A 15,857-nucleotide genomic window follows, 5' to 3' on the forward strand; every position below is an offset into this window, starting at 1 on the left:
TTAACCTTAAGTTGTCACAGTAAAGTTGTAAATAGCTATAATAATGAAAATTACTATCTAATCTAGATCTATTCATGTGGCAAACCGATAAATTCTACTTTCTAGTGACTTCTTACTGGGCATTAAAAGTGTATTAGGACTAAAATGGGGTTAAAACTTTATCATTATACTGTCAGTGGCCCCTCCCGGGCAGCATACATGACCATTAAAGCTATTGGATTAGAGGTCGATGTTGTAATAGTTGATTTAATGAAACAGGAACAACTTAAAGAAAATTTTCTTCAGATTAACCCTCAGCACTGCGTACCGACAATTGATGATGATGGTTTTGTTTTATGGGAAAGTAAGGCGATTGCTTGCTATTTGGCCGAGAAGCATGGGAGAGATGATCTCTATCCAAAAGATTTAAAGCACCGTGCGCTTGTGAATCAAAGATTGTATTTTGATAGTGCTACTTTGCTACCACATATACGTGCTATTATGGTAAGAATAAACCTTTGGGAATAGGGTAGGCTAAGTTACTGGAAAAGAACATGTCAAGTAGGTACTTAAAAGTGAAATGATTGATAGTCACGAAGTGCTATTTCTACTAAAAACGTGACTCATGATTTACCGATTAAACTGTATGGTTTAGTAGGTTTCATAATTCTTATTAAGTAGATTTTTTTAAAACAAGTGGCTTACGGCAGATGGTTCACATGACGATAAGTGATACCGCCGACCGCCCATGGAGATTCACAATGCCGGAAGACTCGAATCTAACTATAATAACTATTTTTGGATAAATAATTTAGTTTCTTTGCAGCATCCCATTTTATTCCAAAATGTAAAAGAAATAAAGAAGCCATTAAAGGATAATTTATATGTTCAACTTGGATTTCTAAATCGCTTCCTGAGTGACAGTAAATGGGTGGCTGGCAATGAATTAACTGTTGCAGACATATCTCTTGCATCTTCTATGGCTACAGTTATGGTTTGTATTAACATTATCGTAATATTTATAGGATTAATGAAATACGAGTTTGTTATACATAATATGATAGAAATTTCATTTTAAAGTTTTTATCACAGGCTCTTGATTGGGATATGACGGACTTTCCAAATATTGATAGATGGTTCAAGCAATGTGAAAATATACCTGGATTTGAAGAAAATTTGAAAGGGGCAAAGCTTTATGGTGATGCTGTCAAAAGAAACCTACAACTATAGTTACGTCTTTATTATAAATAAACATTTATTTCTTATTTATAAAATTTAAGGACTAATTGGTTCTCATTTTTAACCCGTCTCTTTATAATTAGTTTTGATTTATAGCCTTTATTTAACATAATTTGTTTAACTTCTTCTGGAATGTTTTCTTCAATGAGCAGAAGGTAGAAAATGCCCTTGTCTGTTAATATCTTTGGTATTAAATCCAATAATTTATCTGTCACCTCCCTTCCTTTGTTACCTCCAGCCCAGCTTGCTTCAATACCATTGCTCATACACTCTTCCGAGCCAGTCACAACATATGGGGGATTGAAGATAACAATATCAAACTTTTTATTAAGAAAACACATAGCTAGGTTCATATTAACACACTCAAGACCAACCCTATTGTGAAGAGCAGTACTTTTAGACATTAAGCAGGCTTTGAAATTGACATCTGTGCAAAAGTATAAGGAATTAGGTAAGGCCATACCCAGAGCTGTTATGACAACACCACTTCCAGACCCTATTTCGAGGCATGAAAAGGGATTAAATGTTTTTAAAAAGTTTAATTCTTTCTCCAAAGCATCTATAAGGAGAAAACTGTCCTCAGCTGGTTGATAAACATGTTGAAAATCATCTTTATTAATATGCTCTTGGTGTGGAGTTTCCATTTTAGTTGATGCTACCTTGACTTGATATTATGGTACTAGTACTTTGGACTGGCTCTGATTGTTCTGGTTGTATAACAGCTTTATTCTTATTGATCATTTGTCTTATTTCATTTAATCTGTCCTGTAATAAAAAAGACAAATTAGTATGTTCCTATTCAAAGATTCAGAGTCAACATTTAGTGCCAGTATGATTCCAATTGCTGAATTTTACACCTGGGCAATTGTCTGGGTAAATTCTGAGGCATATGTGAGAGGATAATCTTCGTCAAATGCATTATTTTTGACATCCTGGTATCATATTTGTATAAATTTTTGAATATACACCATGTTTTATTGTCACCACCACCTACCAGCTGTGAGGTTAGGGTGAAAGATCACTAGAACTATGTTTTTAGCTAAAAACTACATAAAGAAGAGACCTACTATTAAAAAAACCAGCATATATTACCTGTGAAGCTTGTAAAACATTTAAAACAACAGTAACTTTGTGCTTGCATGCAATAAGTTTTTTCACATAAGGATCCAAATTTGGATGATTGACTAAAGCTTCTCGTACCCTCTCCAACTTCTCATTAAGTGACTCAATCTGCTGTTTCAGTTCTAATTGAGCAATTCTAAAAGGAAAATGCATATTTGCAAATAAATTTAGCCCATATTAATGACATCAATTATATAGACAATTTAAATTAAGTTTTACAATACACCAAATAAATTCTTTTGTGGAGACAAGAGGAGAAAAGAGTAAAATATATTTAGCAACCTTGTGGCTCGTACTCTATCATCCAGTTGATCTACAGTTGGCTTCAAAAGTCCTAAAAGTCCTTCAGCAAGAGTGTCTCTTGTTGGGTTGTCACACAAATTTCCTGTATTTTCATCAGCAGAAGTTGTAGTACTCTCGGTATCATCCATTTCAATAAATCTTCGGGCTCATGCTGTAAGCTAAATATTCAGTAAATTTATAAGTTCTTATATTTATTATTAGGAAGCAAATAAGACTTCTTGCCTTATTAACTTTTAAAAATTATAAACGAAAATATCAATAATATTAATTAAATGTTTAACTTTTTCACACAATTTCATATCTTTACTTCAACAGTTGCCTCAAAAATCAAGATTTAAATTGACAATTGACATTGATAAAATACTACGAAGAAATGACAACACAACTTTTTTATATTATGACAATAGTTTTAACTTTGAATGCCAGTTTCATGTAAACTATTCCCATCTTAAATAAAAAACAACTACACGCGAGAAAAAATAAATAAAGACATCTAAAGGAAACACAGGATAAGCTAGTTGACAACACAATTTATGTTTATACACATACGTCAAAACATTTTTTTTATTTTGACAGCTTTAGCTCTAAGTCTCTTCTGAATCTTACCCTAACGATGCACAATAATATCCTACCAAAGAATAGAAACTCATTAATTATATTAATATTTTTTAGTTGATAAGAAGGAATCTCTTCATCATCATCATCATCTTAAAACATTATTTTTGTCAGCTCAGCAGTCCGTGGACTGAACCAAATGATCGATTTTTTAATAAGTCTGATCGTTTTCTGGATGGCAGCTAAAATGTCTCATGAATACATATCTCGACAAACAGCCGATCAAGTAACATTTTATATTACATTTATTTCTTCATATTTAAAACTGCAGAGTTTTATGTAGAAGAAAACAAATCGGCAGATAAAAAACAATATGATACGTTTATCGATTTTGTTATAATGAGATTAGATAGGTTAAAACCTCATCAGGTAATTAGCAATTAGTAGAAAAAAAATCTATTTTGTATTTACCTAAATGTATCTAAGGCCTCATCAAAATAAAATATACCCTCTGCATTACTTTAATTTCATTTTAATGAAATGCCCGTTTTCTGTTAATTCCAGTGAGATTTAGAATAAGACCATAATTTTGGTTTAATACAACTTTTATTCTCAATTAAAACTTAATGGCTTGTTACTTTTTAGAATCGGTGCCGTGTATATAGTTAATACGTATGCCATGTATTGTATGTAGCAATGTCATTACTATGGTATTCATAGTAATGACAGTTTTTTGGCACGACCTATTTAATACTTTTAGAGTATTTTGAGGGCAGTTGAATTTCTTTTAAAAGGAAGTCACTTTCTTTTGTTACTATACAGTTGAAGCATAGACTGCTTAGAAACAACAAAATCAATTCTAGTAATATAATGAGAAGTATTTAATTAACTTTTAAATTCATACTTGCTTAACAATCTAGTAAAGTATAAACAAAACAATTTCTATAAAATTATGAATTACAATAATTATAATTGTTAATGTTATATCTAACATGAAGGTGTAAACGGTTAAACTAGTTTGAGCAACTATTGTTTAGTATGTGGAAAAATATATCAGTCACGAGTTATTTTGATGATAATTCTTCGCTAATTCGTCAACGCGTAACAAAAACAGATTATGGCGCACCAATATAATAACTTTAAGGTAAAAAATTACCAAGTATTCTTCATATATTCGTTTGGACTTAATAATTTTTACTTTTACCAACTAAATATAATAAATACATCATTTGATCAAACATATATTTAAAATGTATCTTCTTTTGCGTTTTTTTAACGTTTCTTGTCACACATTGACGATGAAAACGTCACCATCAAACTTAAGTCTGTAAATTTTTAAAGCGTACTTAACTAATTAAATTTTGTAAATAGAAACGTTAAATGTCCATGAGCTCTAAATATGATTGGCATGAGCAAAATCTGAGCTAAGATTAAAGTACGCTTTATAAATTCCAGTCTTTTGCCCTCGAAACGGATTGGATTGTCAATATTTATTATTTGAATATTAAAATCATTTTTTACTTTCAATAGAAGACTTTTTTAACTAGTTAAACCTTAAATCATGTAAATATTGACAATACAGTAGTACTTCACCGGTTCGAGTGGACAAACGCTGTGCATTAGCGAGTGTTGGCTGATTATTAATTCAGGTTATGGCACTAGTGTATTTGGCTAACATTAGCTAAACTATTAATGCAGTGTCTCTGCGAGTGAACGCATTTTATCCTTGACATGCGTGTCCATATCGGCAAAATCGTTTAAAATTTCTTCAATCATATCGTTGAATATTGTCGACCATTGAATTTCTAAGATGCGCAAGCGCTGGGCAGCTCCACATGAAACTTCAATGGCTTGCGATAGTTGCTTGCGACCACGAACCCGCCAACTCATGTCATCCTATGTGTAAAATATGTTGTAATTCTAAATTAGTTTAAACGCTCATCCCAATATCGTAGTAACATTATAAATATATATATGTATATTTTTATACCAAAATTTATACTTCACCCACACGAAACCGTTATCATTGACGTACAAAAATATAGCTGGTAGTTTGCTGATTTTGATATAGTTGCTAAATTATTTATATCTAATCCACTATATATTAGAACGGCTATTGTAGTAATACATAAGTATTTTTATAATTATGTACTTTCATAAAAATTAAATTTGAAAGATCCATTTTAAGTATAATAAAACCTTGCCTGAGATACACTTCCCTTCTTGTACTGTAAGGCTTCCTTCGCAATAACGTCTCGCAATGCTGGGTCAGCAGATCTTAACCAAGCCTTAGCAGTTGTTACGCTATTCCCACTTCTTCCAAGCCGAGATAAAAGTGGCTGTAATGGATCATCGGGTAAGGCTCGAAGGACCAAATCGCTTAATCCACTATAAGTTTTATTTGCAGATTTCATTTCTTCTTCAGTTACCTGAAATATGCTCTCACATTTGCATAAGCGTTAGGATTAATATAATTAAAAGTGGAATAGGAAACAAAAGGCCCTTTAGAAAATCCAACATGCAAATATTTTCTTAATTTTTTTGTTTTGGTTAAGGAGCAAGCAGCAGCATATGAAAATCTTGTTTAGGGCACAAAATCCGAAAAATTACCTGCTCTTCGTTTATCTCTTTAAGACCCCAATGTGCTAATCTATAAATTGCGTATTCACGCCAGGTTTTTACGCAAATAGGATTCCCTTCTGGAAGAACCGTCAAGCTTGTGAGTCCTCGTAGTTCAGCTAAAGAATGCAGCTGTCCTAAGCACTGAAGACCAGTTGCGCGTACCGATATGTGAGAAACATTGGGAAATCTGTAAATATCCTTAATATTAGGACCACCGACCGATCTACTGCAAAATATTATTGCATTAATGTTTTATTCTCCAGATTGAAGAACATTTTTTATGCGTCTTCAAAAAGGGATAAAAGAAGGAGGTTTAAAATTTAACGTATTTCACGCATAAATATTCTTTAAGTACTTAATGCAAGTGAATGTATACTTATCTTACTTGGCCTTTAACTCTGGCAAAGATTGGGCAACAGCGTTAAAATGAACGTAGTGGAATGCAGCCTTCGTTACTGTCTGCGCTTTCTCCCAATCCCATTCACGTGCCAATCGTCGGACTGCTCCTGTTCCCCATGCACTTACGATGCCGTCATTTACTTCTACCAAGTAGTCCACTCCTTGTTCGCGGTCTTTAGTTGTAGGCATTACCTTGGGAATAGGCTCAGTCGACTTTAAACTGGCCAAGCTTTTCCCAGATTTCACTCTTCCCGTGGAAGCCCGTTGTGCAGACGACGATCTTTCACTCCTTCGTAATATTGTTGCACTTCTTATGTTTCTGTTATTTGTTTTAGTATTTAAAGAACCCTGTCGTTTGATTTTATGTTCACTTGCAACAGATCCTACTGCTGTACTACTGGATATATTACTCGCATTGTCGTTGTCTATATTTTTGGTATTTTTTATTCTTCTACTCTCTGGGTCACATACAGACTTGGAACGCATCGAACTGAACTTTTCTCGTCTTTTTACAGTTGGAGTCCGCCTTAGTCTCCTCTGTTGAGTTTCTTCTTCACTGTCTGTTGATGTTGAAGGTAGTGAACTGAATGATGAATCAATTACAGGTTCTACGCTGGAGATGCTCTCCCAGCGTTTTAGAATGGGTTCATTACTGTCAGCAAGTTTAACACTTTCCAAAGACGAAATTATTGGCAATAATATTGGCGGCAGTCGTAGGTCACTGCTAGTGGATGTAGAGTGTGAAGCATCTGTGTCCTGAGAGGCACTACGGTCTGAAAAATTAACTCGCCTTTCTGAAAGCTTTCGAGCAGTATTGCTTCTTTGAATCCTGGTGGCCGGTGTTTTGGCCTTTACATCATTTTGTGTTGTCTTGCTATTATCAGCAAGATTCCTAGATTCATTAGCTGGTTGCGCACATACTATCACATCTGGCATTACTTTAGTTTCAACAGTGTGTTTTTCATCTGGAGTTTTACCGTCACATAAATCACTTTCAGACTCAGTATGTTTCACAGGACTGGTTGGACTCAGTAAACATTTATTTTCTGTCCTGTGGATAGAAGAATTATTATTTTTGTCATCGAGTGGGACAATTTTTATGACGGCATACCTTAAAAGTTCCCAGTTGGTTCTAGCATTGTTGATAACCTGATCTCTACGAGCTGCCTGTTGAGCTGATCCACTGAGAGCGCAATAAGCTGCATGACCAGCCTCTTTGTTATTACGCCACGCCATCGCCGCGCTTCGAACCTTTAATTAGGTCTTATGAAAGACGTTCAAACGTGATTGTAATACAAAAAAATTATAAGCCTAGACCTTGAACGACAGGTTTCATCACTTACTTGATCTGTAACGTGCAGATTTGATAATGACACTAAATTCGGAAGGTATGATACTAAAAATGGTGTACAGTCCCCTCCTAAGGCAACTGGATTACCATCCAATGATACTTCAATCAACGTTGTTGCTTCGGCAAGTGAAGAGACGTCTTCCACACTAGAAGATTAACCGTTAAGTAGATAAATTTAGGATACCTACTATTGGTATATTATATCTATTCAAATTACGAGTCAATTTTATACCTATTTACCTTTGCAAATCATTGTTACTTAAATAAAGCTTTTGTAGTTTCGACGTAAACTGAAATCCTTGTAACTTTTTCAATCGGTTCCTCTTAAGATTCAGTTCTCTTAAAGCTAAAAGTCCCTGAAGGTCGCTCTGTGCAATGAATTTTATTTGGTTTCCAGCCAAATTGAGCACTTTCAGTTCGGTCAAGTTAGATAGCCCCCCGACTTTAGTTATTCTATTACCGTGCAAGTCTAGCACTTCTAGTTTCAAAAGGTTTGATAAGCCTTCTATTCTTTTGATCCTAAAAATCCATCACAAAGTATAGTAGGTGTCAGCTGTTAATCAAATGGGAGAATAAGATAAATTTTACCTGTTTTTACCCATTAAAAGCACTCTTAGACTAAAAAGTCGTTCTAATGAGTTAATCTTATCAATTTGATTATCATACACATCTAAGAACACTAATTTCCCGAGATCAAGAGGCGTTAAGCCAGCTAAACTGTTAATTAAATTGTGCTGCAGTGACAGTAATCTCAGCCCGGGTTCCCCTACTATATGTGGTATTGATGATAATCCTCTCCTGAAAAAAAGGTGATGTAATTTTACTATTTTTTTAACCTTTTAATGATTTTATACAAAACTCATGTAGAGATATATTGAAAATTCCAAAAAAAATCCTTTAGTTTTCGCTTTTTTATGTAATTAGTAACAGTTATCTGTTTTCAGAAATGAAAGATATAATAACACGTAACATTAAGTAAAATTACCTATCTAAACTTATTCTATCAGGCAGACGATCTTTTTCCTGTTGAGTTCTAGAAAGTTGCACCTTTCCTTCACCCACTGCCTGCAATCTGATACTTTCCTCATTGCCATCTCCTCTATGAACATAATTATTACTGTAAAAAAGTTAAGGAGTCCTAATTTTAATATTGCAACTGCTAAAAAATTTTTATTTAATAAGGATAATTAATAAAAATATGCTGATAATTTATTTTTCGTTACCTTGATAGAGTAGTGTTAGACCGTTGTAAAGAGGCACGAGGATCGGCTATCGCAGGCTTAATTTGTAGAAACCGCCCATCACCCTCGTCACTGTGCTCGACTTTGGAAGTAGTAACATCACAGGAGTGTGCAGACCTTCCTCTAGATCTAAAAGCAAGTTTTCTTACCTACGAAAAAGTTAAATACACTTAGTACTTACTTTCTTACGTAAACCTGGTGTTCATGTAACAAACGACTCACATTTCCGCGATTATATGTTATTGGCATTGGTTTTAAGTTTATTTACGTTTATACAATTATCTAAATGTATGTACTTATCAACTTTTTGGCCCCATTTAAAACGATTAATGTTATAAAAATAAATTCGTACAAAAGGCTTTGGTCCGTTTTATAGCTCATTTTAATTTAAACGGTTGCTAGGAAACCGCACGCGGTATATGCACAGGCAAGTATGTAGAGATACTACGCACTAATTGTATTTTCCCGGGTTAAATACAAGGTCACAGTAATAACTTTGTCTCAGACTAATGAATTGGTTGTCAATTTTTGTCAAAACTCAAAACTATAAAACTATGACAATCAATCTCATCATCAATCATCTGTTGTTTTTGTTTTTCCTTGGCATAAAATATATTTTTTAAAGACAAACGCAAAGAATCAAGAATTTTTTAAACATTATCTCATTTGGTTTACTGTCGGAATAACGCTAATTTTGTATGTATAAGCTTCTAAAAAATAGATTTACTGCCCGATTATTTAGGACTTTGGTTTCTGCAACATATTCTTTCGGTCTGAAAATGGTTCGGCATTTTCCAAATCCTTATGAAGATTACCAGCCTGGGCTAGAGCTTGTAAACAAAGACGAAGTAATTAAAAATATAGAGGAAAATGTAGGAGTTATTACTAAAAGAATGCAACCTTCTCCCCGGACTGTTGACGGAGGACTTTACGTTGGAACTACCGGTGTTTCATACATGTTTTATTATTTGTCACGAAATCCGTTACTGTCTAACAAAAAAGTATATTTCTTAGAAAAGAGCCTAGAATATCTGCAACCAGCTTTGGAGACATCAGCAGGTGATAAAACATCATTTTTACTTGGAGATGCTGGTTCCTACGCCTTGGCTACTATAATTAAAAAAGAGACTGGAGATGATTTGTTCCAAGAATATCTTAAAAAATTTAAATCCCTATTTAACTTGTATTTGAATCCAAATTTTTTGAAATGTGGCGGTGATGAATTTTTTGTTGGTAGAGCAGGATATTTAGCAGGGGCTCTATGGATTAGTCGAGAATTGAAAATTCCTGTGTTTACAAATGTTGAGCTTCACAAAATTTGTGATGTTATGGTAGCTTCAGGGAAAGAGTATGCTAAAAATCATGAAAGCCCTTGTCCTTTGATGTATCATTATTATAACACACAATATTTAGGAGCAGCTCATGGCATTAGTTTTATCCTACAAATGTTTTTGACTGTTCCTGGTTTCTTAGAACATGATAAATCTGCTGCTCAAGATATTAAAGCTTCAATAGACTTTGTATTATCATTACAAACACCCGAAGGTAACTGGCCATGTTGTATGGAAGAAGTTGGAATGGCTGAACATAAACTCATACATTGGTGTCATGGAGCACCAGGCATAGTGTATCTCATGGCGAAAGCGTATTTAGTGTACAACGATCAAAAGTATCTTAATGCTTGCAAGAAAGCAGCAGAAGCTGTTTGGCAAAAAGGCCTTCTTCGCAAAGGTCCTGGAATATGTCATGGGGTTGCTGGAAATGGAATGGTGTTTTTGTTATTATACCGACTAACTGGTGATGACATGTATCTATATAGGGCCACTTCTTTTGCTAGTTTCATAAACACAGAAGAATTTTTGAGAGATGCAAGACTGCCAGATAATCCTGAAAGCTTATATGAAGGCACTGCTGGGACAGTGTGTTATTTAAGTGATCTTTTGGTCCCAGATAAAGCGGAATTTCCTTTTCAAGATGTATTTTCCACTTATATGTTCTAATTTATTTAAAATGTTATTTCCAAATAGAATTGAAGTAAACTTAATTTGAATCTGCATTAGAGTATGCATATATAATGTCTGCTGACAGTAATGCATGTAATTTTCTTGTCAGTAATTCTTATAATTTTAATATACATTTTTCTAGTCAATTGGTTGTTTTAATACAAAACAGTCATGCATTTTTTGTCCACCTTAAGTTATTGGATATCTTTAACTGACTTATCAGTTATTATAAGTATTTTTAAGTTAAAAAATGTAGGAAATGTTATTCTGCTTCATTGTTTTGAATTGCAGCATTTTCATCAGGTTCAGAAAATGTTTATAGAAAATAACATGCGGGTATCTGTATCTCATATAAATGATATTTCTGCACATAATTGGTTGTATCAGTATTCAAGGTTAGGTGTAATTGTTGACACAAGCTGTAACCTTTGGGAAACAAGTTTCAGTGCCTTCCATGAGCCATTCCAAAGCCCTCTCTCATGGATTTTGAAATCTGATAATTTTTCAAAAACAAAAGACATTTTATCTCAATATCCTATTGAGTTTAACTCCGATGTAAATGTATTATTAAACAGGAGTGGTTCTTACAAAATTTATGACTCATACAATAAAAGATACAACCGCAAGGACAGTTTTATTCTCAGTGAAATCGGATATTGGGATGGAAACTTATCTCTATTGACCAAACGCAACAAACAGTTGACAGGAGTTAGGCTACAACTAACTGTTGTATATCCGGATCCTATAAGCAATATAACGTTTAATCATTTTCTAAATCTACACAAGAAATCCCAAATCGACTCGCTACATAAGCTCAAGTTTTTTACGCTCATGATGTATTTACGAGATATGTACAATTTCACGTAAGTAAATAATAAAAAAAAAATATTAACAAAAAATAAAAAAATAAGGACAGGCCTTTAAGAAGTGTATTCAATATTTTTTTTGTGATGCTCTCCTGATGTTAAGTGACACCGCCAACCGTGGACAATACCCAAGAGGCTCGTGAGTTCGTGCCTTTTAAGATTTGGTACGCACTTTTTTTGAAGGGTCCTAGGACGAAATCGTTCGCAAATACTTCAACGGGCTACACATAGTGGTAGTGTACGGCAAAATGTGCGTGAATTTGCAATTTCTGATGCCTCTGGCAATAAATACACCCTTTAATGTTAAATTACTCAACTCATATTGTTCATTCCTCTTAGGTATAATCTCCAACGCACAGCGTCTTGGGGATACTTGCACAATGGCAGTTTCGATGGGTTAGTAGGAGCTTTACAGAGAAAAGAGTCCGATATTGGAGGAACTTCTGTTTTCTTTAGAAAGGACAGATCTGAAGTTATTGACTATGTTGCTGAAACTTGGGGAAGCAGGTAATAACCTTTTGGTGTAAAATTCAAACAGTAAAGACTATAACTATATTTTACTCCATATTAACTTTCAGAATTTGCTTCATTTTCCGCCACCCAAAGCATCCGGGTGGTAGTTTTGCGATTTACGCTCGACCTCTTGTTAACGCGGTCTGGTACAGCACGGTTGGACTATTGCTATTTATCGGGGCTTTTCTCTACGGTCTCCTTAAACTTAACACATTTTTAAGGCTAGGAGGATCGGAGGATACTACACCATCGCTCACGGCTTTATTTGTTTTTAGTGCTTTAGGACAGCAAGGTACTTGATAAGTTCCAAAATAAATACTGTAAGTTAAAAATTAAAATATCATGTCATGTTATTTTAAATTCTTAATAATGTGAAATTTATCTCTGGTTCTGCTTTAAACTATCGAGAGTCGACTGGAAACATAACTGCGGCAAACAGAAAGTATTGCCGATAGACCTTCGATCTATACTAAATTAGTCTACCAAACGACATTCTTATTATTACGAAAAAAGCCAGTGGCGCTACACCCTTTTTAGGTCTAAGCCTGAGATTTCTTTTTCTGTTTCCTAATCATTTTTCTAATAGGCAAGTAGGTGTTCAGAAAGAAATACAAAGGAACACAGAAATCGTCTGTGGCCGACAAACACCGTCGATTTTTTCCTATCATTAGACCAATATTATTTGCTTATATTTTTATCAATCCATTGGTATACGAGGATTTGGGAAACGCACTCATGTATGAAAATGAACTAAGCTTTGCTCCCCATGTAACATATTTTTATATATTCAACTGTTTCAGGAATGTCAATACATAGAGGATCAACAGCGGTGAAGATTACGATATTTATTACCTTTATGTTCACGTTGACATTGTATCAGTACTACAATGCAATGCTTGTGTCAACTTTGTTGCGTGAACCTCCTAAAACAATTCGTACTTTAACAGAACTATTAAACAGCAACCTGAAGATAGGTGTGGAAGATGTGGTCTACAATAGAGATTATCTAAAGGTTAATAGAAATCCAGGGATATGTTTCACTCATTCTCTGGGCTTTTCCTTTTCTTCTTCCTTATTAATTGTATATATACAACGTGTATTGGGTACGCTAGTTATATATAATATATATATATACTGATTATATATATACCGCACTACTGTAGGGTGATATTAATTTCAAAAGACAAAAAAACCGTCAAAAATTTCAAAGTTTATATACAATTTTACCACAATTTTAATTATTTTAGCACACAACCGATCCCGTTGCAAAATCTCTGTATCGTCAGAAAGTACTGACGGCGAGAGAAAACAATTTTTATCCACCCATAAAAGGCATGGAACTAGTTAAGTCTGGAGGCTTTGCTTTCCACGTCGATACGATTATTGCGTACCCTATAATGCGGTGGTCGCTAACGGAATCCGAGATTTGTGAGGTCCAAGAAGTTTACATGATACCTCCGCAAAAGATGGGGGCGATACTGCAAAAGCGATCGCCTTATAAGGAGCACGTCAGTCTTGGGTAATTAACCATGTTAGTCATATTGTTCAAAAACAACTTAAAGTTATTAAATAATGGTGCTCGCTCAAATGCAACCGCATTGACAAAAGGATGCGGGGAATACGGCAGTTACCTTCATATTAATTGTTTTTTTTTAAATATATCAGAGGTGCTACAACGTTTTTAGGTCTAGATTTCTGTATCTGTTTTATGTGTATTTGGCAAGGGGAGCATCCTGTGCCTGATAAGCGCCGGCGACTTTTTAGGTCTAAGGCAAGCCGGTTTCCTCACGATGCTTTCCTTCACCATTCGAGCGAATGTTAAATGCGCACATGGAAAGAAATTCCACACAGCCAGGGCTAGAACCTACGATCTTATAGATGAGAGTCGCAAGCTAAAGCCACCAACACTCTTTTTTAATGTACAATAAATAAAATACAAAATTTCGTTATATGTACATGAAACGAGACGTACTGACAATAAACACTTGTCATTCTTATAAAACGCTAAGGTTTTACCGCATGTCAAACACGTTCAAAATTGTTATTAAATTAAAGAATAAAGAAATAAGAAAACCAAACGTTTCATCTCTATCAGCAAATCACTATACTGTGGGAATAGGAAGAGATATTAGGAAAATTTCGGTTGTTTTATATCTACGTCAACTGATTTGAAAAACATAATGCAATATTCTGTTATTTGCCAACGTAAATATAAATTCTCCGTACAGATACCGGCAAACTTCTTGAGCATTAAACAAGGGAGTGGGGGAAATTTTGCGCATCGTACACAGCGCGGGACACAAACGTCAACTGATTTACCAATTACGCTATCGACACGTCACTCTCCTGCTGCCGCGCACCACCGCAATTGATACCTTAAAATCGCTTTTGCGCAGGCAAGGACATTTGTTCAAGATGTTTGCCGGTATCTATAAACAAAATCGCACATCAACATCGAATTAACTTTCGAGCCTTTTCTTACATTATTAAATCAACGATAGGAATAGAATGTATGGGTATATATAATAAATGAATGAATAACTGTAACAAACGCACTGTAAATTTCGGGGACTCTCATCTGGGGTTCTCGTCGCTCTCTGAGAGGCCGTAGATGCGATCCCCGGCTGTGCAGCAATCTCCTTTCTATGTGCGCATTTAACACTCGCTCGTACGGAAAAAGAAAAACATCGTGAGGTAACCGACACGCCTTCGACTCAATGCAGTCGACGGCGTTAGTCAGGTAAAGAAGGCTGACTCACGAAATACATATTTGAGGTCATGACCAATGTTTTTAACGAAAACGAAACGAAAATCTACTTACCCGTTTCAGAATAAGAAAAATGTTGGAAACTGGAGTGATGAGCAGATTGAAGGCAATATGGGACGAAGCGAAGCCTCCCTGTATTCGTACACCAGATACACGCGCTTTTTCAGTCGACATACAAGAGTTTTCTACTGCCCTTATTCTGCTTGGTATCGGAAATATTCTTGCTCTTACTGTATTAGTTATTGAGAATATTGTTTTTAGAGCCAGCAAAAATAGTAAATTTATCGCAGAAATGCCTACCCTAAAAAAACCTAGTTTTTGAAAATTGAGGTTATCTTAAAAGTCAAATTAATAGATAAATATAAATAAAATATCGCAATAAGTTATCATTTATCTCACGCTATTAAGATCACATTTTTATAGTTGGTAACAATTCTATTAGCTCGCAATAGTTATTAGATATGTAAGAGGAACAGAAAAGTGGAGCAAGAAACTTCTAAACTGGTGCCCAAGGTAGAATAAATGAAATAGAGGAAGACTACTTAGGAGGTAGAACAAATTAAGGATACAGCAGGTGGTACGCGGCTGAGAGTGGCACAGTGTAGACAGAAATGATGGGATTTGGAGGAGGCCTTTGACAAGAAAGGCCACACAGATACCTAACAAAAGCAGTTAAAAATATAAATGTGTTTAAGAGTAAACGTATCTGAAATAAGTGGCTATTATTATTCAGTTTGTGTTGTGTTCGCCTGTAAAAGGATGCACAATAAGTTTTTATTGTTATTTTTGTGTTCCTATGTAATCCCCGTTGCTAAAACTTTTTTAAATAAATAAAATTGTTGCATAAATCGTTAAGTAACGTTATTTTTGTGATCCTATGTAATTCCCGTTGCTAAA

The 15,857-nt window shown here is 34.6% G+C and overlaps 5 protein-coding genes across 11 annotated transcripts; 3 read left to right on the forward strand and 2 right to left on the reverse strand.

The window, feature by feature from the left end:
- The first annotated feature begins 30 nt into the window (after positions 1-30).
- LOC123712875 (glutathione S-transferase 1-like) lies at positions 31-1,265 on the forward strand. 2 transcript variants are annotated; one of them, XM_045666222.1, is made up of 3 exons: positions 31-483; positions 806-973; positions 1,060-1,265. In XM_045666222.1, exons 1-3 carry the CDS (start codon positions 145-147, stop codon positions 1,207-1,209), a joined length of 657 nt encoding a protein of 218 aa, XP_045522178.1. In that variant the 5' UTR covers positions 31-144; the 3' UTR covers positions 1,210-1,265. The 2 variants fall into 2 exon arrangements, with proteins under 2 accessions (XP_045522178.1, XP_045522179.1); XM_045666223.1 differs by having other exon boundaries at positions 56-483; positions 1,072-1,265.
- Positions 1,205-2,966, reverse strand: LOC123712878 (SNAPIN protein homolog). Of its 5 annotated transcripts, none has more exons than XM_045666229.1 (4): positions 2,866-2,966; positions 2,623-2,794; positions 2,311-2,476; positions 1,719-1,983 (listed from the first exon to the last, which is right to left on the reverse strand). In XM_045666229.1, the coding sequence occupies exons 2-4, from the start codon at positions 2,769-2,771 to the stop codon at positions 1,864-1,866; spliced, it is 435 nt and encodes a 144-aa protein (XP_045522185.1). In that variant the 5' UTR covers positions 2,772-2,794; positions 2,866-2,966; the 3' UTR covers positions 1,719-1,863. The 5 variants fall into 5 exon arrangements, with proteins under 5 accessions (XP_045522181.1, XP_045522185.1, XP_045522183.1 ...); XM_045666227.1 differs by having other exon boundaries at positions 2,623-2,801; positions 2,866-2,963; XM_045666228.1 differs by having other exon boundaries at positions 2,623-2,801; positions 2,925-2,945.
- Positions 2,967-3,895: 929 nt separating this feature from the next.
- Positions 3,896-9,215, reverse strand: LOC123713764 (leucine-rich repeat-containing protein 49). 2 transcript variants are annotated; one of them, XM_045667594.1, is made up of 11 exons: positions 9,034-9,215; positions 8,794-8,960; positions 8,556-8,687; positions 8,159-8,368; positions 7,811-8,089; positions 7,563-7,716; positions 7,331-7,470; positions 6,206-7,270; positions 5,809-6,007; positions 5,403-5,627; positions 3,896-5,094 (listed from the first exon to the last, which is right to left on the reverse strand). In XM_045667594.1, exons 1-11 carry the CDS (start codon positions 9,058-9,060, stop codon positions 4,888-4,890), a joined length of 2,805 nt encoding a protein of 934 aa, XP_045523550.1. In that variant the 5' UTR covers positions 9,061-9,215; the 3' UTR covers positions 3,896-4,887. The 2 variants fall into 2 exon arrangements, with proteins under 2 accessions (XP_045523550.1, XP_045523552.1); XM_045667596.1 differs by having other exon boundaries at positions 8,556-8,669; positions 9,034-9,197.
- Positions 9,216-9,399: 184 nt separating this feature from the next.
- LOC123712794 (lanC-like protein 3) lies at positions 9,400-10,960 on the forward strand. The gene has a single exon (XM_045666061.1). The coding sequence runs from the start codon at positions 9,510-9,512 to the stop codon at positions 10,809-10,811; it is 1,302 nt and encodes a 433-aa protein (XP_045522017.1). The 5' UTR covers positions 9,400-9,509; the 3' UTR covers positions 10,812-10,960.
- Positions 10,961-10,985: 25 nt separating this feature from the next.
- Positions 10,986-15,745, forward strand: LOC123712793 (glutamate receptor ionotropic, delta-2-like). The gene is made up of 6 exons (XM_045666060.1): positions 10,986-11,677; positions 12,020-12,187; positions 12,259-12,485; positions 12,994-13,205; positions 13,441-13,712; positions 15,024-15,745. The coding sequence occupies exons 1-6, from the start codon at positions 10,986-10,988 to the stop codon at positions 15,280-15,282; spliced, it is 1,830 nt and encodes a 609-aa protein (XP_045522016.1). The 3' UTR covers positions 15,283-15,745.
- The last annotated feature ends 112 nt before the right edge of the window (positions 15,746-15,857 follow it).

This window comes from Pieris brassicae, chromosome 8 (genome assembly GCF_905147105.1).
Source record: "Pieris brassicae chromosome 8, ilPieBrab1.1, whole genome shotgun sequence".
Lineage (NCBI taxonomy): Eukaryota > Metazoa > Arthropoda > Insecta > Lepidoptera > Pieridae > Pieris > Pieris brassicae.

Coding starts and splice junctions, on each gene's coding strand:
- LOC123712793 (XM_045666060.1), top strand. CDS start 10,986: ATGCATTTTTTGTCCACCTTAAGTTATTGGATATCTTTAACTGACTTA. Junction 11,678..12,019: donor CGAGATATGTACAATTTCAC/GTAAGTAAATAA, acceptor CATTCCTCTTAG/GTATAATCTCCAACGCACAG. Junction 12,486..12,993: donor TAGTGCTTTAGGACAGCAAG/GTACTTGATAAG, acceptor CAACTGTTTCAG/GAATGTCAATACATAGAGGA.
- LOC123712794 (XM_045666061.1), top strand. CDS start 9,510: ATGTATAAGCTTCTAAAAAATAGATTTACTGCCCGATTATTTAGGACT.
- LOC123713764 (XM_045667594.1), bottom strand. CDS start 9,060: ATGCCAATAACATATAATCGCGGAAAT. Junction 8,961..9,033: donor TAACATATAATCGCGGAAAT/GTGAGTCGTTTG, acceptor ACTTTTTCGTAG/GTAAGAAAACTTGCTTTTAG. Junction 5,095..5,402: donor AGAAGGGAAGTGTATCTCAG/GCAAGGTTTTAT, acceptor TTTTACACATAG/GATGACATGAGTTGGCGGGT.
- LOC123712875 (XM_045666222.1), top strand. CDS start 145: ATGGGGTTAAAACTTTATCATTATACTGTCAGTGGCCCCTCCCGGGCA. Junction 484..805: donor CACATATACGTGCTATTATG/GTAAGAATAAAC, acceptor GTTTCTTTGCAG/CATCCCATTTTATTCCAAAA. Junction 974..1,059: donor CTTCTATGGCTACAGTTATG/GTTTGTATTAAC, acceptor TTCATTTTAAAG/TTTTTATCACAGGCTCTTGA.
- LOC123712878 (XM_045666225.1), bottom strand. CDS start 1,862: ATGGAAACTCCACACCAAGAGCATATTAATAAAGATGATTTTCAACAT.